A 26,947-nucleotide genomic window follows, 5' to 3' on the forward strand; every position below is an offset into this window, starting at 1 on the left:
ATGGAGACCCTCGACTAAACAATCACAGAGCTGTGCGTTTGTGGAGCTTAACTTGCATTTACCTGACATGCGGTGACATTACGTGACAAATCGTTTCATGCAGAGGGATTTCTGCATCTTTAAAGACTTTATAATTAACACATTCTGAGGATTCAGTGTATTTTTAATAGTTTGATTCCTGTATTTTTAACTCGTTTCTGCTGCTTTTAGTGGCATCTGATCTGTCACCATTGACTATGGTCAATTTCCTGTTACAACATATAAAATAATAAAAAATTTCCTTATAACAAAATAGATATCCAGGAGTCCCTCTGTTTTCTAGCGATCATTTTATAAAGTCTTAGGGCTGAGAAAACTTGACCCTCTCTCTACTCCCCGCTAATTCTTGGTAATAGAATTAGATCCTCACAACCCAAGTGGATTTTTCATTAGCAGGTGTGAAAACCGCCCCCCAGCTGTCGGCCAATTTAGAATGTGGTCTGGAGCAGCCCGGTCTCATTTGTAGATTAATCTTGTGCCAGTGAAAGATGATACCAGCTTAGTTACTGGCACCCGAAACCGGTGATGAAGCCCGCAGCAAGTGCTCACATCACTCTTCTCGGATAATGGGAGAGACAGAAACCGGAAAAATAGGCCAATGATAAGGCAAACCTAGAAGATGAGGCAGTGCTGGGATGCACTGGTATAATTAGTATTTTTGTCTAATCTGCTGAACTGTGTAGACACTTTCCACTAGCATGCCTCCGAAGCCATTAGCAGGGCTGGCTGCCCCAGCGACCTGTTGGTAGGTAGCTAACTAGGGCCCTGTTCAGCCCCGGATGTCAGACGGTAATAACAAATCCTCGCCTTGGCTTAATACTTTCCAGTTTATAAAAGTGTTTGCAACATACAGTCTCACTGTGCTGTGAGGCAAGCAATAAAGGCAGTTCTAGGCCGGGCGCGGTGGCTCATGCCTGTAATCCTAGATTGCTCAAGGTCAGGAGTTCGAAACCAGCCTGAGCAAGAGCCAGACCCTGTCTACACTAAAAATAGAAAGAAATTAATTGGCCAACTAAAAATATATAGAGAAAAAATTAGCCAGGCATGGTGGTGCATGCCTGTGGTCCCAGCTACTCGGGAGGCTGAGGCAGGAGGATCACTTGAGCCCAGGAGTCTGAGGTTGCTGTGAGCGAGGCTGACTCCATGGCACTCTAGCCCAGGCAACAGAGTGAGACTCTGTGTCAAAAAAAAAAAAAAAAAAAAAATCAGTTCTAGGCCGGGTGAGGTGGCTCACGCCTGTAATCCTAGTACTCAGGGAGGCCGAGGTGGGCAGATCGCTCTAGGTCAGGAGTTCGAAACCAGTCTGAGCAAGAGCGAGACCCCGTCTCTAATAAAAATAGAAAGAAATTAACTGGCCAACTAAAAATATATAGAAAAAATTAGCTGGGCATGGTGGCGCATGCCTGTAGTCCCAGCTACTCGGGATGCTGAGGCAGGAGGATCGCTTGAGCCCAGGAGTTTGAGGTTGCTGTGAGCTAGGCTGATGCCATGGCACTCTAGCCCGGGCAACAGAGTGAGACTCTGTGTCAAAAAAAAAAAAAAAAAAAGCATTCTATTCCCATTTTTAAGATGAAGGTTAAGGTGCAAAGTTTGCCATACCTCCTTGTGAGCTGCCATGGCCGTGGTTCTAGAACTCAACTCCACATCTCAACCCCGAAGCCTTGGTTTTTCCCACTGAGCTGCGACTAGGCAGTCACGGGGTTTCCTTCCTGTTCTTTCTTCAACTCGTTTTTGTTCTCCCATCACCCAGAGTTTTGGGGAAACTCATATGGTTACAGGAGATCACTAAAGTTGCCCGGCAGGTTGCTTAGTTAATAAAATAAAAGACAAGCACCTTTGGACATGTTTTGGGTTACAGGCCTAGCGTACTGTAGTGTTCTCGGCCCACCTTAAACAAAGACAGGGTAATGTGATATCACAAAGCCTCAACCTCCCTGAACAAAGAGAGGGTCAGAGAAAGCCCGCAGACGTAGAGTCTGAAATTAAGGAGCTCACTCAGGTTGCCTTAATAGTCATGAGAGTTGTTTAATGAGCTCCTGGGCTGGACGATGTCCGGGCAGGATCATGTTTGCTCATTTGTTCAGGAAGGGAGTAACAGGTTTTTCCACCCAAGACAAGTCTCCCTGAAGTAGATCCTGTCAAGATTCCTAAGTGAGGACAGAAATTGAAGGAAGAAAACTTCCTCAAGCTTTTACACAAGAGTGGATTTGCTCAACTTGCTTGACTTTAGTGGAAACGAAGAGGAGTTATGGATGACAGTTTTTCCGACTGGCTTCAGGGAATGTGTTATGGAGGAGAAATGCATTTTCAATGGTCAGAAGGATTTTGAAGCTCTCTGGGGAGCCTGAGAGGGGTCTTGAACACGTTCTAATGAAACTGTTCTAGTGTTCAGGAGTTACCATGCATTTAAATGGCATAGTCACCTACTTCTGTGTTAACACAAACTAGAATTCTTATTAGAAATACAGGTACAGCCTTTATGAAGCCAAAAAGGGAACACACCCTTTCTTGAAATAAAATCTGCTTCTTTTTTTTTTTTCTTTTGAGACAGATTGTCACTTTGTTGCCCAGGCTAGAGTGAGTGCCGTGGCGACAGCCTAGCTCACAGCAACCTCAAACTCCTGGGCTCAAGCCATCCTCCTGCCTCAGCCTCCCGAGTAGCTGGGACTACAGGCATGTGCCACCATGCCCAGCTAATTTTTTCTAGATATATTAGTAGGCCAATTAATTTCTTTCTATTTATAGTAGAGATGGGGTCTCGCTCTTGCTCAGGCTGGTTTCGAACTCCTGACCTCGAGCAATCCACGCGCCTCGGCTTCCCAGAGTGCTAGGATTACAGGCGTGAGCCACCACTCTCGGCCCAAAATATGCTTCTAAGTTTAATGCACACCAGACTTCATTTCATCTCCTCCCCAAAGCAAATTGGTTTATCTCATTTGTTCATTCGTTCAACGAATATTTACAGAGGGCTTGAGAATAAGGGCACTGATAATTCAGTGATAACAAGACACAATATAGACCCTACTGCCCCAGCAGCTTAAACTGAGTGGGAAAATTCACATCTAAAATTTTTTTTTTTTTTTTTTTGAGACAAGAGTCTAACTCTGTTGCCCAGGCTAGAGTGCTGTGGCATCAGCCTAGCTCACAGCAACCTCAAACTCCTGGGCTCAATCTTCCTGCCTTAGCCTCCCGAGTACGTGGGACTACAGGTATGTGCCACCATGCCCAGATAATTTTTTCTGTATATTTTTAGTTGGGCACTTAATTTCTTTCTATTTTTAGTAGAGATGGGAGTCTTGCTCTTGCTCAGGCTGATTTCGAACTCCTGACCTTGAGCAATCTGCCCACCTTGGCCTCCCAGAGCACATCTAAAATATTAATGGTGACTTAGGCTTCAGTCCAGATGGAGTAATAGGGACCAGATTTATTCTCCCACCTGACATAACCAAAAAAGAAAAACAGGGCTGGGCACGGTGGCTCACGCCTGTAATCCTAGCACTCTGGGAGGCCGAGGAGGGTGGATTGCTCAAGGTCAGGAGTTCAAAACCAGTCTGAGTCTCAGTGAGTCAGGCTGTAGATAAAAAAAAAAAAAAAAACCAGTCTGAGCAAGAGTGAGACCCCATCTCTACTATAAATAGAAAGAAATTAATTGGCCAACTAATATATAGAGAAAAAATTAGCCGGGCATGGTGGCGCATGCCTGTAGTCCCAGCTACTCGGGAGGCTGAGGCAGGAGGATGGCTTGAGCCCAGGAGTTTGAAGTTGCTGTGAGCGAGGCTGATGCCACGGCACTCACTGTAGCCTGGGCAACAGAGTGAGACTCTGTCTCAAAAAAAAAAAGAAAAGAAAAGAAAGAGAGAGAGGGAGGGAGGGAGGAAAGGAGGGAGAGAGAGAGGAAGAGAAGAGAAGAGAAGAGAAGAGAAGAGAAGAGAAGAGAAGAGAAGAGAAGAGAAGAGAAGAGAAGAGAAGAGAAGAGAAGAGAAGAGAAGAGAAGAGAAGAGAAGAGAAGAGAAGAGAAGAGAAATCAGGAGGAGCAATACATGAAACAATGGGTTTCCAGACACTGCACATGAGGCAGTGAAAGATCCTGAGGGACAGAAAAGACAGGGTAAGCCCCATGACTGCCCTACCTACTCCCTTGAGAGACAACCCAGGCACAAGCCAGTGGGCTCTGGAGTTCGAGACAGAGCTGAGGGCTCGGGAGACCAGGGCAGCTAACGTCTGCAGGACGGGGCAGGAATCAGAGGAGAGAGCTGCACAGGGAACCCCGGGTATCTGGAGAAAGAGAGCCCCCCACTAGTACTCCAGAGGCTACTTAGAGATGAGGGCTGGGGACAGAACCATGTGCAAAGATTAGAGGGACAGTGCTCAGCACGCACACAGGGAAGAGTGCCTCCTCCACTCCGCCAGGCTGAAAATACCCCTAATTCACAGGACACAGGGAGAACATTCGGGAACATCAGCATCAGGGAATAACTCATCCTACACCGAGCACTGCTCTGGGCCTGCCTAATAAGCAAGAGCCACAAGAATCACCCTATTTCTAAGTCACTTAACTGCACCCCAAAACAAAGCTTTAAAATATCTGCAAGACATATCCAGGCCGGACGTGGTGGCTCACGCCTGTCATCCTAGCACTCTGGGAGGCCGAGGCAGGCGGATTGCTCAAGGTCAGGAGTTCAAAACCAGCCTGAACAAGAGCAAGACCCTGTCTCTACTATAAATAGAAAGAAATTAATTGGCCAACTAATATATATAGAAAAAATCAGCCAGGCATGGTGCTGCATGTCTGTAGTCCCAGCTACTGGGGAGGCTGAGGCAGGAGGATCGCTTGAGCTCCCCAGGAGTTTGAGGTTGCTGTAAGCTAGGCTGATGCCATGGCACTCACTTTAGCCTGGGCAACAAAGCGAGACTCTGTCTCAAAAAAAAAAAAAAAGAAGAAGACATATCCAGCACCCAGCAAGGTAAAATCACCATCCCTGGCATCCAATCAAAGATTACAAGGCACGCAGAGAAGCAAGAAAACAGGACTCACGATGCAGACTTGTATCAAGAATTTATAAAGATCTCTCACAACTCAAAAATAAGAAAACAAACGCAGCTTTAAAAATTGGCAGAAGATTTGAACAGACACGTCAAAAAGATATGTGGATGACAAATAAGCATATGAAAAGATGTTCAACATCGTCTTAGGAAAATGCAAATTAAAACTGCAATGAGATACTGCTACACATCTATAGAATGCTAAAAATTTAAGAGGCTGACCATACCAAGTGGACACAAGCCTGTGGGAGACTGGAACCCTCATGCACTGGCGGGAATGTAAAATGGCACAGCCACGGTGGAGAGCAGTTGGGCATTTTCTTAAAAACGTTAAGCATGGCCGGGTGTGGTGGCTCACACCTGTAATCCCAGTACTCTGGGAGGCCAAGGCAGGAGGATCACTTGAGGACAGGGGTTCAAGCCCAGCCTGAGCAAGAATGAGATCCCGTCTCTGCTTAAAAAAGATAAAATTAGCTGGTCAACTAAAAATAGAAACAAAAAATTAGCTGGGTGTGGTGGCTAGCGCCTATAGTCCTAGCTACTTGGGAGGCTGAGGCAGGAGGATCGCTTGAGCCCAGGAGTGCGAGGTTGCTGTTAGCCAGGCTGACGCCACGGCACACCAGCCTGGGCAATGGAGACTCTGTCTCAAAAAAAAAAAACAAAAAAAAAACCCATTAAGCATACACTTACCATATGGCTTGTCATTCCACTCCCAGATATTTACCTAAGAGAAATGAAAGCATATATCCACAGAGACTTCTACACAGATGCTTATAAAGGCTTTATTTATAACAGCCCCAAACTGCAAACAACCCAAACGTCCATCAATAGGTAAGTGGACAAATCTACTGAACGAAATAGTACTCAGCAATGAAAACAAACCCAACGCATGCTGCCACATGGGTGAATCTCAAAATAATTACACTGAGTAAAATAAGCCAGACTAAAAACAGGATGCATATGGAATGATTCAATTTACAGAAAATTCTAGGAAATGCAAACTAATGTATAGTGCCGGAAAGCAGATCAGTGGCTGCCTGGGGAACGGGGGTAGGAGGGACAAGGGGACAGCTGGGAGGAGGGAGTGACAAAAGCACGTGAGGACACTTGGGGATGACAGGTAGCATTCACTGCCTTGTTGTGGGGACGGTTTTACTTGGTGTGCACATACGCCAACATTTATCACACTGTATACATTTATTTTTTTAATTTCAGCATATTATGGGGGTCCCAATGTTTAGGTTATGTATATTGCCCTTGCCCCGCCCGAATCAGACCTTGAAGCACGTCTATCCCCCAGACGGTGGGCACTGCTCCCATTAGGTGAGCGCACACCCATCCGCTCTGCCTGACACCTGGTGAGTGTGACTACTATATGTGCACGTGAGTGTCGATCAGTTAATACCAATTTGCTGGTGAGTACATGTGGTGCTTGTTTTTCCATTCTTGGGATACTTCACTTAGTAGAATGGGTTCCAGCTCTACCCAGGAAAATACAAGAGGTGCTAGATCACCGTTGTTTTGTGTGGCTGAGTACAACTCCATGGTATTTGTGCAGTTTACTGGGGGTCAAGTACACCTCAGCAAAGCTACAATCAAAGTATTAATGGGCTCTACGTTCTAGAGACTTGGCATCCTCATCTAGAACTTTAAACTTTATCTTTGAAGTTACAACAAGGAAACAAAAAGGTACAAGCATTAGCTCACTGAAAACAATGTTGTACAGTCACCCCTCAGTGTCTGTGGGGACTGGTTCCAGGACCCCCCCCCAATACCAAAATCCTCAGATGCTCGAGTCCCTGATATAAAATGGCATAGTATTTGCATATAACCTACGCACATCCTCTCGTGCCCTTTAAATCATGACTAGACTATTGTAATACCTAAATACAAATGCTGTGGAAACAGGTGTTATACTGCACTGTTTAGAGAATAATGACAAGGAAAAAAATGCATGTTCAGTACAGATACAATTTTTTCTTAAATATTTTCGATCTGGGCTGGGCATGGTGGCTCACGCCTGTAATCCTAGCATTCTGGGAGGCCAAGGCAGGAGGATTGCTTGAGTTCAAGACCAGCCTGAGCAAGAATGAGACCTGTGTCCACTAAAAATAGAAAGAAATTAGCTGGACAACTAAAAATATACAGAAAAAATTAGCCGGGCATGGTGGTGCATGCCTGTAGTCCCGGCTACTCGGGAGGCTGAGGCAGGAGGATCGATTGAGCCCAGGAATTTGAGGTTGCTGTGAGCTAGGCTGATGCCACAGGCAGCACTACAGCCTGGGCAACAGAGCGAAACTCTGTCTCAAAAAAAAAACAAAAAAAAGAGGAAGAAATATTTTCGATCTGTAGTTGGTTGAATCCACAGATAAGGAATTCACAAATCTGGAAAGCCAAGTGTATGTACTAAGAAAAAGTACAAAGTGAGAATGAGGAATTCTAATTCAGTAAATAAAACCAAACCTGGCTGGGTGCAGTGGCTCACGCCTGTAATCCTAGCACTCTGGGAGGCCGAGGCAGGCGAATAGTCTGAGCTCAGGAGTTCTAGACCAGCCTGAGCAAGAGCAAGACCCTGTCTCCACTAAAAATAGAAAGAAATTAGCTGGACAACTAAAAATATACAGAAAAAATTAGCCGGGCGTGGTGGCACGTGCCTGTAGCCCCAGCTACTCGGGAGGCTGAGGCAGGAGGATCACTTGAGCCCAGGAGTCTGGGGTTGCTGTGAGCTAGGCTGACGCCACGGCACTCTAGCCCAGGCAACAGAGTGAGACTCTGTCTCAAAAAATCACACAAAACCAAATCTGACAATGAATAAAATCCTCGACAATGAATAAAACCACTCAGAGTCAATTATTTGGCGTGTGGTGGCTGTCTCTTTCCTGCACGTTGCCATGGTTTCCAGCAGCAGCGCCGCTGGGCTCTGAAACCTGAACCGCAGTCTGCAGTTGTTCCCCAAGCTCCTCTATCAGAGGCCCGGGCGCTGGGAGAGCTCGGGAGGAGGCGAGTGGCTTCTCCTGACTAGCATCCGACCCCTGGGCGGCCATGGTCCTGCGCGCGCCACCGCCATCAACAAGCAGGGCCCTGCTTTCCTCCAGAAAGGGACCGAGCAGAGAACCGGCGACCGCCTCGGGCTGACTCTCGCTGAGCTCGTCTTGCTCTGAATCTGAATCCGAGTCTGAGTCTGAGTCTGAGGTTCCGGACGTCGTGGGGCTGTCCGCTTCCTCCGAATCGCTTGTCTCAGGACTGGAGCCGAGTGTCGGCTGCCCCGGGACGGGCTGGGCGGCCTTCAATGCGCTCTCTTCCTCCTGGACGAGAAGGGCCGCTGCTTCCAGCTCTTCCAGGTCCAGTCCCAGCTGGGCTTTCGTGAGCGAGACTTCCTTCAAGGCTTCTGCAAGAGCCGCCAACTTTTTGGACCTTGAAAAACATTTTAAGAAGAAAGATTAGGACTACTCATTAATTGGCCTGGGCACAACAGGTGCTGCAAAAAATATATAGCTGCAAAAAAATAACAATAAAATTGAATCCATACTTCGTATGGCATACTGCGATAAATCCCATAATAGACCAAAGATATATGTAAAAAATGAAGCTGTTAAAATAATACAAGATCTAAAGCTCTGTGATGTTCTAGAAAAAAAAAAAAATAATACAAGGATACAGAGGAGATTTCTCTTTACGACCCTAGAATGAAGAAGGCCTTTCTAACTATGATTCAGAATTCGGAAGCCACAAAAGACTGATAAATTCAACTGAATAAAAGTCAACTTCTTTTGGGCCAAAAGAAAGAAATCATAAAGTCAAGGACTAATGCAAACATAGGGAAAATATCTGCTAATGGAATCACAGCCTAAGGCCTAATTCTCTTAACAGAGTTCTTAAAAATGGATATAACAATTCAACCGAAAAATGGACAAAAGATACAAGTGGACAATTCTCAAAAAAGGATATATAAATGATTCTTAAATATATGAAAAGATGTTCAACTTCAGTCAAATAAGAGACATACAAATTAAAGTCATATTGAGATAGATTTTTCATCTATCAGATTGCCAAATATCCAAACATTGAGAACATTCTATCAACAAAGCTATTGGGGAAGAGTACTTTCATAGACCATTGGGGGGAGATTAAATAGCTATAACCCCCATGAACCTGGTAATAACTTTCAAAACTGAACCTGTACATACACCCTTGACCCAGCCAGCCCCCTGTCTGGAATTTAAACAAACGTAGCACATATGCTATATGACATAGGTCTGAGGTTGTTTACTATGACATTGATTTCAATACCCCCAAATGGGAAACAACCAAATGTTCTGGATATGAGACTGGTTAAATAAGTTATGACATATCCAAACAAAGGAAGAGCCTATAGTTGTGCAATGGATGAAGCTCTCCATGGGCTGATCCGGACATACTGTTTGACAACAAAAGGCACACCATATGTATACGCTACATTTAGTTAAAAAAAGAAAAGCCAGGAAAGATATAGAAACATGTATTTGTATTTGCTTATATACTTTTCGATAACTCTGGAAAGCAACAGAAAACAATAACTTATGTCGGGAAGAAGGGATAAGAACTGGAATATGGGGGTGATGGGAGATGCCAGCAAGAGGAAGTCTTTCCACTGCATATTGTTTTATTTTTAAACCTATATGAATATAATACCTGTTCAAAATCTTACAATGTACAAAAAACGAGGGAAAAAAAGCAACATCAGAGAGAAGCACAGAGTGCTTTTTCTCCTTATCAGAAAACCATTTGAGAAGATTATTTTTCTAAATTACCTGTTAGATTTATGACATTACATTGTATTGGATAAATAAACTTTTTCACTATTAACTTGAATGCATTTAATGGTTTTGTCTATTTGGTTTTTTTAGAGACAGGGTCTCACTCTGTCATCCAGGCTGGAGTGCAGTGGCTCAATCAAAACTCACTACAGCCTCAAACTCCTGGGCTCAAGGATCCTCCTGCCTCAGCCTCCCCAGCAGCTGGGGCTACAGGTACGCATCACCACAGCTGGCTAATTTTTAAATTTTTTGATCAAGATGGGGTCTCGCTATGTTGCCCAGGCTGGTCTCAAAACTCTTGGCCTCAAGTGATGCTCCTTTTTTGGCCTCCCAAAGTTTTGGGATCACAGGTGTGAGCCACTGTACCAGGCTTCATTTAGCTGTTTTGATTTTGTTCCTAAAAGAACCGTCATAACATAAACTGTAGTTATCTAAAACTAAGTCTTTATTATTGAAGAGGAAAATCTGATGTGACAACTGAAAAGAGGTGGCAGTGAGTGAACATGGTAAGCACGCCGACACGGTTTCTACGTTTCCGTGACTCCAAAGACGAAATGACTGTGCACACATTCAGTGGCTTTGAGACAAACTGGATGAGGGTGAGTTTACAAGATAAATTCATTAAAAGTGTAGTCCATCCCATAATATTGGGAAAATGAGTTTTCATTTCAGCAGAACTGATGTGAATGGATGGTGTGATGGGAAATACTAAGCAGACACGGTATTTTCATCTGAGTGCCCAGTGTCCCTGAGACCCTGTTTGTCAAAGTCTTCAGCACAACGAGTTTGCACGGGGCTGGGCCCCCTCCTCTCCACCGTCCCTTCACGGGTAATCAGCAGCAGTGGCGGGTGGGTGAGAGGGACAGACGGTGAATGGGACAAGGGCAGCAGCCACCGCTGATGGGGAACTTTCTCTTCAGCAAGGAAAGCCCTGGGTTTAAGTGCCAGCATGTCCAGAGCGCTTAGAAAAGGGCAGGTGGCTAGGGTACAGAGGAATACCAAAGTGAGATCAGCTGGAGCCAATTAATGATTCCCCAAGTGCTATAAACCCTGGCTGAACTTTTATCAGCTTGCGGCATTTTATAAAGTGTCATTATGGAATAAGATGGTTGCAATATAATTTGCATCCATCTCCAAGACAGTCGTAGACGATGCCCACCATATATATAGAAACCTCGACTATTAGCAGTAAGAGATACGGTCAGAGCTGGTAACCCAGTTTAGTATATCTCTGGCCCAAGACTCAGTCAGCCTAACAACTAGTTCTCCACTGTATTTCTCACTTAAGGAGAGTTCTCTCTAAGGAGTGACACACAGCTTTACAGGATAAAGAGCAATAAACTTGGGAAAGAGGACAATGCCTCTTATTAACCTATAATATTAGAAATAAAAATTTGAAATAGGCCAGGTGCGGTGGCTCACGGCTGTAATCCTAGCACTCTGGGAGGCTGAGGCGGGAGAACTGCTCAAGGGCACGAGTTCAAAACCAGCCTGAGTAAGAGCGAGACCCCATCTCTTCTATAAATAGAAAAAAATTAATTGGCCAACTAAAAATATATAGAAAAAATTAGCCAGGCATAGTGGTGCATGCCTGTAGTCCCAACTACTCAGGAGGCTGAGGCAGGAGGATGGCTTGAGCCTAGGAGTTGGAGGTTGCTGTGAGCTAGGCTGACACCATGGCATTCTAGCCCGGGCAACACAGTGAGACTGTCTCGAAAAACAAAAATAAAAACAAATTTAAATAAAAGCGTTTATTTCAGTGACCATGTATCTCATTTTTAATAGTCATGACAAATACTTTCAACAATATACAAAGGATGAGGTTCCACAAACATCACTGCGCTTGCTCCTGACAACCACCCTGTGAATCATTTTCACTACTGTCCCTATGTTACAGATGAGGAAATAGAAGTGGGTAGGGGTTAAGAGAGCTGCTGAGGTTCACCCAGCTACCCAGGAGCAGTCAGGACTAGAAGCACAAGCCTCAGGACACCAGCAACTCTTCCTATTCCACCACAGGGCCTCCCGTGAAAACGTAGACTCTGCGATGTTTCATTTCCTAAGCACACTCTTTGCTTCTGCCCAATGTGAGCTCTACCCAACACCTTCCAAAGGAGCAAGTTCTGACTTGCACAAGGCCCAGCATCCTCCAAGGCACTGCGACTAGTATCTGTAGCTTACTAATGTTAAATGAAGTACACATCTAAGCTTTAACTACAGAGGCTTAGAAAAGGAGACTAAAATTTAAATTATTTTTGTGAATTTTACTGAATATATTGGATACACCAATTCTCAAGTTGCAACTATGTGGATCTTTGTTACTGTCTACTACACAGTTGTTATATCCTAAGTGTCTTTTATAACAGGATGAGTGTGGAATTCCAAAGCTCCTTACCTGGGACCCTGGCTCTTTCCAGAAAGCACACCCCACCTATGGCAGGACTAGAAGGTGTCAACTGTAACCCACAGGAAAATGGTGAGCCCTGTGACCCAAATAGGAACTCCTGCCTATAACCAGATGGTGTGAACTTTTATCCTTCAGGAAAAAGTTTGTTTCTCACTTTCAGCATTAAATTATGCAAGAAATATATATATATATATATATATATATAACACAAGAAATATATATTAAAAAAGAATTAGATGTTCATTTCTGATCCTTCACCAAGCTGGTGCATTTCTGTTTCTTATTATCCCACTTTTGCTCTCCCAAGCTAGCTAGTTTCCCAAATTAATATTAAAGTTCTGATACAAACTTTAAGTTTATAGCAGAAGTGTTCCTGAACTCTCACCCTAAAGAACACTAGGATAAAAAGTGATTTAAATTTCAAAGTAGCATGGTGTAGAATGTGACCCAATAGTCTGAAGAATGAAAGTTGTATTTGTTTTTATTCAATTATTTTACATAAATAATCTAGTAATCACTATTCACAAAAAGGGAAATTATTCCTTTGGGGGAAAATATTAAGCCATGAAAGAGTAGCTAGCTATTTTGTTCTTTCGACCACGGGCACAATTAGAGTGGGTTCTAATCTGCCACTCCTTGTAAATTCTAGAATCTACTCCGCATTGAAAAGAGACGATCAGATCATACAAAGTCATTTTAATAAAATCACATTCAAAACAGGTTCTTCTTAGAAAGTTATTGGAAATATAATCCTACCATATAACTTTTTTAAAAAAAAAATACTTTCATTCTTTTTACATTTTTATATACGTGAAAGAATACCCTATTTGGAGGATTTTTCTTTAAATGAAAGGTTGCTGACAAGTTACAGTGAATATAACTACTGTGAAAGAGTATGGTAATAGCTGAAAGTACATGCCTTTCCCACGGCTAAGCTGTTATAAAATTTCCTCAATTATTTTATATTTGGAGACTGAGTTTGCGGGGGATCCAGAGCCTTATGAAACAGCTAAAGCAAAATGCAAAAGGAGCCCTGACACGCAGGTGGGGAGGGGACTGGGTATAAATGGAAAGCACGCATCCTGTTTCTTGCCGTAGAGTTTTGTCTCAAACTATCAATCAACTTTTCACCACTTCCTGCAATAGTAGGCCCACTGTAAATCTCATAGTAACTGATTAGGTTTCATTTCCTCTTCCCAAACCTAGCAGCCTGCCAGGCATGACACAGTGAGACTAGAGCCAGCGACTGATAATGTAGGACAAGACTCCAGTGAGGCAATTCCAGACATTTCTCCCTGGATGTTTACTGGCTAACTTGGCCTCTTAATTTCATAGCATACCACACACACAGTCTCAGGTTTTAGCTAGGGCCAAACAGCACATCAATTTTTCTTTCTTTTCTTTTTTTTTTTTTAAAGAGACTGAGTCTCACTATGTTGCCCAGGTTGGAGTCCAGTGGCTATTCACAGGCATGATCACAGCTCACTTCAAACTGCTGTCCTCAATTGTCTTCCCACCTAATTCTCCCCAGTAGCTGGGACTACAGGTGTGTACCATTGAGCCCTGCCTTCAAGTTTGTTTTGAAAGGACATTTACGGTAATGACACATTATTCCTCTCTATTGAAAAAAACCAGTTCCAAACTTCAAGATCCTCTACCCCAAAGCATATTTATGTAGCCTGATCTAAAAGATAATGCATTGGCTTTAAGTATAAGTTGCTGGTGAAATTCCTATCTTGAATCTGAGTGTCGCCATGAGAAACAAATACCAACTGATACAGAGATGAACACAGAATTGTCCGCTCTTGTTCTGTAACAGTGAAAAACATTTCCAGCTCAGTCATTAACAGAAACACTCAATCTCTTTGAACCAGAAACTATTAACTTCATACAGAGAAGATTGCAAGAGAAGAGTTATTTAACCCATACTCAGTTTGGGCCAATGAAACAACTTCTCATCCAATTTCCTACTGACCTTTATGCCATTTTGGGGGCCTGGGCTCTGAGAAATAACATCTAGTCCACAGATGAGTAGAATAATTTTCTGAAAAGCCCCTATTAGTTACCTAGGGCTGCCATAACAAGCTACCACACACTGGTAGCTTATACAACAGAAATGCAATCTTTCACAGTTCCTGAGGCTGCAAGTCCAAAATCAAGGTGTTGGCAGGGTTGGTTCCTTCTGAGGGCTGAATCTGTTCCATGCCTGTCTCTTAGCTTCTGGTATTGCTGGCAAACATTGGTGCTCCTTGGATGGTAAACCCATTATCCAAGCTCTGCCTCTGTAGTCACAGGATGTTCTATGTGGCTGTGACTTCACATGGCCAACTTCCCTCGTGTGTGTCTGTGTCTCTTCTCTTCTTATAAGGACATTGGTCATAATGGATTAACAGGCCACCTACTCCAGCGTGCCCTCATCTTAACTAATTACATCTGCAATGACTCTATTTCCAAATAAAGTCACATTCTGAGGTTCTGGGAAGAACATGAATTTGGGGGACACTATCCAACACAATATACCCCCCAAGCTGAAACAGATATTGGAGCTGCTCATTAATGGATGATAATTAAGACCAGAGAAAAAGGATCACTTAAAGTAAATCAACTTAAAATGAAGACCAAAATCTAATAGCAAATAGTGAAGAAAAGGTTAAAACTTCACCTTGGAACAAAACTACAAACTAAAAAATGAGTTAAATATTATAAAATATTTAACCATGTTAACAACATATAGGTCACAACTGAAGCCATGCACTAATTCTCAAAATAAGCAAAGAATGAATGAAATAATAATTGTATTTGTAATTGTTCTAACAAAATTATATTATAGCACTACTAACATTCATCAATTCATGTTGGTCTTTCTGGAGCAGAATCATAGAAGATAATTTTTACAGAAAATAATCAACAGCATCATCAGTTTGCTCAAGAGCCTCTCAATCATGTGATGTTCAAATCAATCCTTTGATATTCAAATTAAGGACTTTCTATCAATTTTACAATTTTTTTAATACCAAAAAGCATCCAAATATAATTTCACTATTATTGTAGAGTTTTCTTCTTCAATTGTTAACTAATCCCATACTGCCAAGCCTTACAGTAGGTGGTTCTGTGTGCGGTTCAAACACATCTCCCATATTACTTTCACTGCTTTTGTGAAATCCTTGATCTTTTGCTCAATTTGCAATTTATAGGCACTGCACAATATCAACAATCAACAAGAAGTTAAACAAAAATACTGGCAAGACGCTGATGGGAAAGATGGTAGGAAGGAAATGACATGCTAGAATGGGGACATTTACTAAGTAGCTTGCTTATTAGTAAATATTTTTGTGTTTTGCCTACCATCGCTTCCCTTTGTAACTTTCTGGGTTCAGAAACTCAAATAATGAATATTTGGAAAGAAGGACTTCCTGACACATGTACGTGGCTGTACTAGAGAGATCCTCTGAAAGCTCATTCTTGCGGGGAGCACAGTAATCATCTACTCCAACCCTTCCACTTTATCAATGAAGTCGGTATTTCTGGCAGCTTCGATGCAGCTTGAAAGTTTGTGCAACTTAAATTGAAAGAGTTGCAACTGGATGTTAATCCCAAAGTTCTAGGCTCAAGGGCTGTTCCCTCTCACCTGCTGTCTTTTAACTACTTACAGAGTGGCTGTTATGACAGTCATAGAAATTATTTAATCTTTGACAAAGACAGTTGAAAACTTCAATGCTACTTCATTCCTATGGAGAAGTCAGCTCGACTGTGATGTGTTGAACTTAGGAAAAATACAGTGGGAGGAGACTGAAGCTAGAAAGCCACCAGTATTGAACCATTCTCTAAGGACATGACAGGGACCATCTCCCAAAAGTCACTGGCAGAAAGTAATTTTTGTCTTCTTGAAATGCTATAAAGTATATCAAGACTAAAAGAAAATTTCAAAATAGACCTATATACCCTTTTATGAGTTATTCTATAATTAGATTAATAAATGTTCTTAAGACAACTCCAACAATTCTATAATTATGCTACTGCCTTTAAAAACAAAGTTTATAGACTCCAGTCTTTAATGCTTAAGAGAATAAAAATATTCATTAGCTTATAAATATATATCTGTTACACTGGACTACAGATCCCCCAAAAGGGGCAGGGGATAAAATTTTTAAATGTCTTTGAATAACACAGTCAAATCATTATGGCAAACAGCTATAATAAAGACAGGGCCACCTGTGAGATGCTGTGTGGAGGGACTGAGAGGTTCCTCATTAGCGTCAGTTAATGGAAGCCACTGGCACTTCCTGAGTGCTGATGCTCCGACAGGTTCAGTTCTAAGTATTTACACACACAACCCTGTGAGACAGGTACTGGTATTACCCCTGTTGGAAAAATAGGAAAACTGGGCTATGGAGGAGCACAGACGTTGTCATATTATCACAGAAAGACAACTCTAGAGGCCCGAAGCAGAACACTCCTTTTTATATGGTAATATGTTCGTAAACTCACATATAGTTTCCTCTTGGTTCACAATTACATAGAGAATTGTTTATTTTTAATCTTCAAATGACAAACAGGTGGCTATATGTTTTAAAAAGTCCCGCATCATAGCTCCTCTCTTGCACAGCCGGGGTGAAAGCAGCTGGGCTAAGGGGAGGCAGACAGGCTGTGGCTCCAGAAGTTTCTCTGCAAACTGTGTGCACATAAAAACACATACACACGTACACACACACCCACTTTTAGAGCAAAATTAATGACTATGTAAAAAAAAAAAAAATGCTACGGCAATGCTTAATACTGAAAACAATGCCTCAGGTGAGGTTTAGCCTAAGCCAGAGAAGCCATCATGAGCCTCCCTGCCCACCCCCACCTCAGACGTGGAAGGGTGGGGTGACAAATGGGTTAAGAAAGGTACAGTGTTCAGCAAAAACTGTCCCATCCCGTCTTTGAAACTGTCTTACATTCACACCACACCTGATGGGATTCCCAGACATGGAGAGGCGGGTCTCATGAATGCGCCACGTTCCCAGCCAGCACAGCACAACTGCTTCTGCTGAACCGCGCTTCGCTGTGAGCCCAGACGCTGGCGTTCGGGGCTGCTTCACAACACCGCCCTGTGAAACTTGTGGAGTTGTGCAACTCGCACGGTCTCCCTTTCCATGCTGGCTGTTGGGAAATTCGAATCTGCAACCCACCCAATGTCACGGAATGCACCTGCAGCTCCTTCTGGCCTCTGTTTTCATTTTGTTTCTAGTGTTTTCCCCCTTCTTTTATCTTCACCTGTAAGTCATGCTTATCTTGTTTTACACACAAATACACACACACACACACACAGAGAAATGCTTTAAATAATTTCTAGTATAAGGCAGGGAATAAATAAATAACTTATGAGTGAAACCAAATAGCTGGTTAAGTAAAAAACAAAAACACCTTAATTAGACACAAAAGGACATGGGCAACGAGGTCTCCAAGTCTCAGGCAGAGTTGTTCAGGCCATTTTCTTCTCTGTGATTATTCACGAAGCATGGTATTTGGACATGTCAGACTTGAACAATTCTGACAATATTTCTAATTTCATCCATGTGAAAAGGGCAAATGGTGTCATTTAATGATATAGTATTTTGACCTACTAACTGTCCAGATGAAGTGGCCGTTAGGATTCAATTAAGCTAAGTGGAGGTCAGTCACCAAGATGGAGACAGTATCACAATAAAGGAGGTGGCAGAAGGAAGGTATTGTGGGTTAAATTGTGCCACCCACAAAGACATGCTGATGTCCTAGACCCTGGGACCTGTGAAGGTGACCTTATTTGGAAGTAGGGTCTTTGGAGATGTAAGCATGTTAAGATGAGGTCATACTGGGTTAGGATGGGTCTAAATCCAATGACTGGTGTCCTTATAAAAACATGCTGTAAAGGCCTGGTGCGGTGGCTCACGCATGTAATCCTAGCACTCTGGGATGCCAAGGCAGGAGGATTGCTTGAGGTCAGGAGTTCAAGACCAGCCTGAGCAACAGCAAGACTCTGTCTCTACTAAAAATAGAGCGGGCATCGTGATGAGTGTCTGTGGTCCCAGCTACTCGGGAGGCTGAGGCAGGGGAATCGCCTGAGCCCAGGAGTTGGAGGTTGCAGTGAGCTATGACGACGCCACTGCACTCTACACGGGGCGACTGAGCAAGACTCTGTCTCAAAAAACAAAACCATGCTGTAAAGACACAGGGACACAGAGACAGAGGATGCCTGGTAACGATGGGGGCAGAGACCGGAGGGATGTCAAGGGTTGCCATCAACTGCCACAAGCTAGCAGAGGGCCCATGGAACAGATTCTCCCCCAGAGTTTCCAGAAGAAACAATCTCTGCTGATACCTTGATTTTGGAATTCTGGCCTTTAGAACTATAAGAAAATAAATTTCTGTGGTTTTAATCCACCCAGTTTGTGGTAACATGTTACAGCAGCCCTAGGAAACTAACACAGAAGGACACATAGCGCTAAAGATCTTTATGGCAGAACAGAAATTAGGACAATTCATATAAGTTCCTGAATTTACAAATAAAAAAAAAAAAAAAAAAAAAAAAAAAAGGTCCTTGCCTGCGAGAGTGGCCACTGCGTTGGTGCTCTAGGGCTTGGACCCTGGCTAGCCATTAAAAAAATAAAAAGAATACCACTAAAAAAATACAACAGCAAGGCTGCTGAAGTCTCCTTCGCATAATAACATAAAGGGAATGAACTAGTTTGTTTCTAATTCCCTTCTGAATCTAAAATGCTATGGTTTTCCACTTCTACGTTACGATTGTGATGTCCCTCTGTTAAAAGCCTGCAATGGCTTCCCAGACACTCCGAATAAAACCCAAACTCCTCATTGGAGACGAAACCCTGTGAGACCTGGCCCCGTCCACCACCCAAGTGAGATCAGCCACCGTTCCTGTCCGGGTCACTGTGCTCCGGCTGCAGTCACCACCCTTTCTCTGTCCTGAGGACATGCTAACAAAATCTCACCGCAAGGGCTTCGTACTTGTTCCCTTTTTCTGGAATGCACGTGCCCACACCTACCCATGCTGGCTCCAACTCATCCACTCAGCTAGAACGCTGCCGCAGTCAGCCTTGCAAGAGCGGTCAAGGTAAAGCAATGTTTCCGGAACTGTTCCAGGGCACGGAACACGCAGCAAACAGCATCTGGCAGGCCTGGCAGGCGGATGAACTGCCGAAGCTGGCCCACGTTCTACCTGCCATCCTGAAGGCGGAGGGCTCCTGTCTACCTGAACCCTCTCTGTGGTGACACGGAGCCCCCGCCAGGACGCCCTGCCCTCGCCCGCCACCTCTTCTACCGGGACTCGCTGTTTCCAACCTGAAGTACGGGGAGAGTTCTGAGGTCTACAGAAGTGGAAGTCCTGGCTACATTTTCAAATAGTACGTCCTTTTTGTCTCCACTTCCCCACCTTGAAAGCAGAATGAAAAATGACCCCTTCCAAATTGTCTGGCACGCTCGGAGCAAGACGAGGTCAAGTGACTTAATGTGTTGATTTCTTTATATGCTTGTTCTAAATGCCAAATTTTCCCGCAGTCACAAAATATAAAGTGTGCGTGCTACGTTGCTTTCACAGCACTGAGACAGGAAAATACTCAAGTGTTGGCATGTTCAGCATATTATGATATGCACAGGCTGGGGCATGCAGCTCTCCACGTTACAATGGGAGGCAAAAACTTTGAAAATTCAGAATGTTTATGTAGTCACCGTGATCAGTTGCCATGTGCAATGAAATGTCTTCTGAGATGCACGCCGCGATGGCATGCACCAGTCAACCAGACCCGTCCTACGGACGCAGCTGCAGTTCACAGGCGCGATCACGGCGCACTGCAGCCTCCAACGCCTGAGCTCCAACGACCCTCCCGCCTCCACTTCAGGCGGAAGGACTACAGGCATGCACCTCACACCCAGCTCTAGTCTGTAATTTCTTAATGCCGGCCCCGTTCTACAAAACGAATGAAAGCAATGCAATGCCTGCTGGCTTGCTTTGAGTTTTCTGGAATTATTAAATGGCTGACAAATCACATAGGCTCTTCCTCTTCCCACTCACTCTGAATCATGGTTAATACGCTAGCTAAAGAAAGTGAGCAATTTCTGTTTTCCTGGGGAGAAAGCAGGGTCCATGTGAGAGGGCACAGTTATGGTTCAGAGGAGTGGTACAGAGAGGGCCCCACCAGGGCCAGTCACGGTGCCCAGTGGCCGTCTCCTGGGCAGACCTGCTGTACCGTCCCATCCTCTTAAACAAAACGACCCCACACTGTGCTGATCAGTACAATTCACTGACTCAATAGGACACCTATTTAACTTGTGCCCCCTCTGCAGGAGAGCTGGGCCTAGGAGCCGCAGCATCCCGCACTCAAGAGATCCTTCCTGGCTGGGCGCAGTGGCTCACGCCTGTAATCCTAGCACTGTGGGAGGCCAAGGCGGGCGGATTGCTCGAGGTCAGGAGTTCGAAACCAGCCTGAGCAAGAGTGAGACCCCGTCTCTACTATAAATAGAAAGAAATTAATTGGCCAACTAATATATATATATATAGAGAGAGAGAGAGAGAGAAAATTAGCCGGGCATGGTGGCACATGCCTGTAGTCCCTGCTAATCAGGAGGCTGAGGCAGCAGGAAGATTGCTTGAGCCCAGGAGTTTGAAGTTGCTGTGAGCCAGGCTGACGCCACGGCACTCACTCTAGCCTGGGCAACAAAGTGAGACTATCTCAATAAATAAATAAATAGAGATCTTTCCCGAATGCAGGCCCTTGTTGGAACAGGGAGGGCTGTGCTGGGGGTGGCAGGGAGTCCCAAGGACTAGGCCTTAGGACAGATCAGCAAAGACCAACAGATAAGTGCTGAGAAAATATGGCCACCTAGAATCTATTCTGCACCCCACTCTCCCCAATACCGCTGCTTCATATCCCTTAGCCATGTTACTCGCTGTGCTCCTTTTAAGAGCTCAAGGCTCTCATGCCAATTTGCCAGGAGCTTTTTTTTTTAAGGTACACTAAGGAGACTTGGGTATTGATGTTGAGAGTCAGAATGCTCCAAAAACAGTAATAATGTTGAATGAAGGAAGCCACACACAAAAGAGTACACACTGTATTTACTATGTCACTTATACAAAGCTGAGAACCAGCCAAAGCCAATGGCTAGTGACAGAAGTCAGAGTGGTGGTCACAGGGTGGGGGACGGTACTGAGAGAGCACACTGGTTCCTGGGGTGTCTCTATGGCATGATCCTTGATTAGGGTGGTGGCTACAAGATGTTTCGCTTTATGAGAATTCATTATTTATATACTTATATCTGTGTATAATTCAACAAAAACTTTTAAAAAACCCAAAAAACCCATGAGTTCTGGAAAACAAGTCTTAGCCAAAGAGAAGAGAGTTCTAAGGGTGGACAGGATCACAGCGACAGCTCCCAGTTGCTCTCAAAAACTGTCAAGAATGCTAATACTACGCCTCTTACCTCAAACTTCTTTTTACAAGGCACAGAGTGTTCTACCGAACACAAAAAGAATCTCAAAAACACACCTAGAGAAAGCCACTACCCATCTCTTTCCATGAGCACAGAAAGAGGTGTTCTTTGCACAAGTACACAGTTCACTGCTACCGAGGTTACTCCTGGGGTATTAGTTAAAGCACTGTCCCCAGGTCATTTCAAATATAATCTTAAAGGCTTTCTCCCCCCTTACTCCCCGCCCCCAGACTTCTGATCTACAGACCAACTTTAGTACTTTCTGAGCTAAGCAGAAAACAAGAATTGCTATTATTTTCACTTTAATACTATTTCTAGGTCTCTAATACTTTACCTTACCTAACAAAAATCTCAACCTAAGCCACCAGGAATCTTTATGTCACTTACATGAATATTTTACTCAAAGTGAATAATATTATCTAATTTGTGTACTACAGAGTAAAGTTTATTTTCTCAAAAGAGAGAGTTTTAAAAAAAAAAAATGGGCATATGGATTTATAAGATCCTATTCTTTTCTCTTTTTTTCTTTTTTTGAGACAGAGTCTCACTCTGTTGCCCAGGCTAGAGTGCCGTGGCGTCAGCCTAGCTCACAGCAACCTCAAACTCCTGGGCTCAAGCGATCCTCCTGCCTCAGCCTCCCAGGTAGTTGGGACTAGAGGCACACGCCACTGTGCCCAGCTAATTTTTTCTGTTTTTAGTTGTTTGGCTACTTTCTTTCTATTTATAGTGAAGACAGGGTCTCATTCTTGCTTCAGCTGGTCTCGACCTCCTGAGCTCAAGCAATCCTCCCACCTTGGCCTCCCAGAGTGCTAGGATTACAGGCGTGAGCCACTGCGCCAGACCTATAAGATCCTATTCTACAATTACAATTAAAATGTTACCAATAATGTAAGAAAACCTTCCCCTACGGAGGAAAGACAACTATGTGAAGGTGTTTTATTCATTGCTACTGTTGTAAGGAAGTGGGGTGGGGGAGGCTAGTAGACTTCAGCAGCTCAGGATTGTTTTGCTTCAATATTTGGCAATTTGAATCACTTTTTCTAATAAACTCTATCCATGTACCTGTTGACACATACATACGTAGGTACAGCAGACTCAAAGTATGTATCTCTTTGTATTTATAACGAAATCTTAAGGTTAATCAAATCGTTTGCTTTCATTCTTTAAGCCTTTCCTTTATAACAAGAGGAGTGTTCTCAGCACTATTTATACTTACCCTGGGGCTTTTAACTCTACATGTTGTCACCTCAAGAGTCATGCCATCAAATTGTGTCACTTAATTTTACTCTTCTCAGCCAGAGACTATAACCATGTATGCCTTTAGCTAATTCTCTTCTAAACTCTCAATTTCCTCAAATAAAATTTCCACAGAAAAATGCCTAAATTTACCACAGGTTGAAAATGCCTTATCTGAAACCCTTGGAGCAAGGTGAGCTTCAAAATTCTGGTTTTTTTCTTGCACTTTAGAAAGGCAGTAATTCATGACACAAGCCATCTATCACCTGACACTCCCAACAGCATCTTTCAATCAAACACACCAATATTTCTGAAGTAAGATGTACGTCCAGTCACTCCAAGATTGTAAATAGCCTCATCTTACCAAACAAGTTCATGTCAGTCAGGTTTTGCTGCCGATAGCCCTGAAAATACTTTTTTTCCAGAACTTTCTGGATTTCAGAATTGTGGATAAGGAGCTGTGAACCATGACTAGAAACAATCAGACTGAGCAGCAGCAGGTTTTCAGCTTAAATGTCCAAGGTCCAAGGTCAGTCTTTCAACACAACCGACCGCCTACTACATAGTAGTCTGTAGGTCTGTAAAACTGACCGCCTACTATGTGCTAATAGCCACCACTGGTGAATGCAACGGTGAATACAAAGCATAGTCTCTGACCTAAAGGACCGCATGCTCTCAGTGTGTGGTGGGCAAGGAGCACGCCATGACACCAGAGTGCAATACGTGTATGCAAAGGATAGGCCAAGAGTGCCATGGGCACCGAAAAGAGAGTTTCTTTGTACATATCATTCTCAATAAAAATCTTTTTTTTTTTTTTGAGACAGTCTTGCTCTGTTGCCCAGACTAGAGTGCCATGGCGTCAGCCTAGCTCACAGTAACCTCTAACTCCTGGGCTCAAGCAATCCTTCTGCCTCAGCCTCCTGAGTAGCTGGGACTACAGCCATGTGCCGCTGTGCCCAGCTAATTTTTTATATATATATTTTGGTTGTCCAGCTAATTTCTTTCTATTTATAGTAGAGACGGGGTCTCACTCTTGCTCAGGCTGGTCTTGAACTCCTGACCTTGAGCAATCCTCCCGCCTTGGCCTCCCAGAATGCTAGGATTGCTTACAGGCATGAACTACCGTGCCCAACCTATAAAAATCTTTGTATCTTAAAATGAAGGGAAAAAGTTTATCAAAAATTCTAATTCTGAGGTTGACTATTTCAATGCTTTAAGAATTTTTTCAAATATCAAATTCTTTGATAGATAAAAAGGGCATTTTCTTCTTCTTTTTTTGCCCCATTGTGCTGGTCCCTCTACCAATGTTAAGTTGCCTATAAGGTAAAGTCAAGCCTCACTAGTCATGAATTCTGCATTTGTGAATTTCCTACTTGCTAAAATTTATTTTTAACCCCCGAATCAATATTCATGGTGCTTTTGTGGTCATTTGAGGACATATGTAGAATGGTGAAAAATTCGAGTTCCCCAATGCACGTGTTCCCAGCTGAGGCTGTACACAGTGATGACGTTCTGCCGTCTTGTTTCAGTTTTCTAAAAATATGTCCTTTGTGCGGTCTATTGAGTGCCATGTTTTCACATTTTTGTGCTTTTCTGTTGGTGATTTCACTGTTTAAAATGACCCCATGCACAGCACTGACGCGCTGCCTACTGTCCCTAAGTGGAAGACGGTGTGGGGTGCCTTACGGGGACCAGCTTTGTTCAGGCATGCGTGATGGTGCTGTTGGCCATGATTTCAACGTTAATGAATCAACAATATATGTTAAATAAGGCGCCTTTAAACAGAAACACGGAGGTTATAAATTGATCAGTGGTGAAAGTGTTGTGGCCAGAAACTCATAAGAACCTAACTTGTATTTTCCCTAGGAGCAATGGTGTAGAATTCACTAATTCAGTGTTCACAGTGGCGTTACAGACCATACACACCTTGAACAGCAAGAATCAAGTATACCTCAGTACTGGCCGTGAGACCACAGAGGAGGGACAGCCATTTCAGGATTGGAACAGGGGAAGGGGGGAAGAGAGAAAGGAGACAAGGCAGAGAAGTTTCTAGAAAAGGAGTAATCTAAACTGAAGCTTTCCTAAGGACTATGAGGAGCTAGCCAAGGGAGAAAAGTAGGAAGGTTTTAGTGGCATAGGAACTGTGGGGTCACAGCACAAGGCCCTACTAGGTGGAACCACCTCTCACATGTACAGAAGTGACCTAAAAGTCTACTCTGGCTTGAAGTATACAATGACTGCCTCAGGGAGCCTTGGATTTCAAAATCAGGCTTGACAACAGTCCTGACGAGCGTTTCTCTATAGAAAATCAAAATCGAGAAAGGCTGATTTTCTTAATGCTTGCTTATGCTCTCTCTTTTCTTATACTTAAACTGAAGTGAAAAGCATTTTTCTATAACAACACCCTTAAATGACAAGCCCTAGCCTATCCAAGGGGAATTTAAAAATATTTTTAATAAAGGCAATTGACTTCAATAGCTAATACTTAGTTTCTTGTCTTGATAAAGCCTTTCTGCTTAAAGAGTAATCCCAGCAGCGGCACCATAAAACTTGTTAGAAACACAGAATCTCAGGCCCCACCCCAGATCTCTGCATCAGAATCATTTTAACAGACTCCCACATGACACATGTGCACAAGGATGTTCAAAAACCACTGCTCCTGAGAGCTGTGCCTGTGTTGAAGTGATTGTTAGCACCTTACACTTTTTTTTTTACTCTCAGTATTATGGACTCTTGGATCTGATCACACACCTACAGGAATGGGAATGGCGGGAGGTTGCCCCCCATTCCTGGGCCAACCACTGGGGTGAAGCATCTGCTGACGTCACACATTCTGTAAAGAGCAGCCTGACTGCGCCCCACCCCTCTCTCACCCAGAGCACGAGTAGGGACCTCTCTCCCACATTCGCTCACTCATCTTGGCTCTAGGTAGAAAGATGCAAGGAGCCCTTCTCTGCAGGTTCCTTGGCTCAAGAGTTCTCTCCTTGGCCCCTCGTCCAGACCAGACAGATCCTGACGCCCAGCCTCAGAAATGTTTTATCTCGCAACCCTGACTCTGCAAAGCTGAGGTTTCTGCCCATTAGGTTTCCGCCTTCTTGTGCAAAAGCTTCACCTTTCACAGGGACCTCTCCTAAAGTCAGATGTCTACCCCGGAGCCCTTTCCTGTCCACTTAGATGCCACCACTTGCCTGCCTCCCCAAACTTCTACCTATGACCTCCTCTCCTTCTATGCCACCTGCCTCCCACGAGTAGCTCTACCTCCAGATCTCATGGAAACGATGCAGCAGGACTGCGTTTTTCATTCATTCATCAGTAAGTATTTAATGAAAGTACTGTGTGCCCAGGCACTGAACAGAACAGACCAGACTCTTGTGCTCATGGAGCTTATTATACTCTCGTGTAGGAAAACACAGACAATAAACAAAAAGTAAGTAAAACACAGTGTGCTAGATGGTGTAAGTGCCATGAGAAAAAAACAAGAGCTAAGAAGATGGCCAGGGAGCACTTGGGCCAGGGAGTGTTCAACTTTTTATGAGTGTTTAGAGAAGTTCAGTGAGAACTTAGGGACCATATACACTGAACAGCCTAAACTGCGGGCGCTAGCTTATTCTTGCTTTTAGCTATTCATTTCTTCCCAGCTTGAGCCTCCAGTCATTAACTTATGTATATGACACACATCCACCCCCTGTTCCCAGTCCTAATTGCCATCTCAATGGCAATTCTTATGTGGCTATTGCCAGTTGTCAGATCACATAACCACACGTGGATGACAACTTTTTGTACTTCCTTCCATCCACTTCTGTGGGCCAACCTGAGCCTCCACGCCCCACCTGACCAAGTCCACACCACACCATCAATGCCGAGTCTGACACCAGCCTGTGCTGCCCCACGTGCAAGGAAAATGGCAGCAGGTCATTTCTGAAAAGGGAGACCTGGAGGTTTAATAAAAGAGGAGAAA

At 43.7% G+C, this 26,947-nt stretch overlaps 1 protein-coding gene across 1 annotated transcript in view; it reads right to left on the reverse strand.

Annotated features, from left to right (window-relative positions):
- Positions 1–5,839: 5,839 nt before the first annotated feature.
- SHQ1 (SHQ1, H/ACA ribonucleoprotein assembly factor) overlaps positions 5,840–26,947 on the reverse strand; it is a 96,997-nt gene continuing 75,889 nt past the window's right edge. Inside the window, exon 11 of the mRNA XM_012787411.3 lies at positions 5,840–8,496. Within this exon, the coding sequence (XP_012642865.2) occupies positions 7,929–8,496 (568 nt within the window). The 3' untranslated portion in view covers positions 5,840–7,928. The remainder of the gene's footprint in view (positions 8,497–26,947) is intronic.

Source organism: Microcebus murinus, chromosome 28, assembly GCF_040939455.1.
Source record: "Microcebus murinus isolate Inina chromosome 28, M.murinus_Inina_mat1.0, whole genome shotgun sequence".
Classification (NCBI taxonomy): Eukaryota; Metazoa; Chordata; class Mammalia; order Primates; family Cheirogaleidae; genus Microcebus; species Microcebus murinus.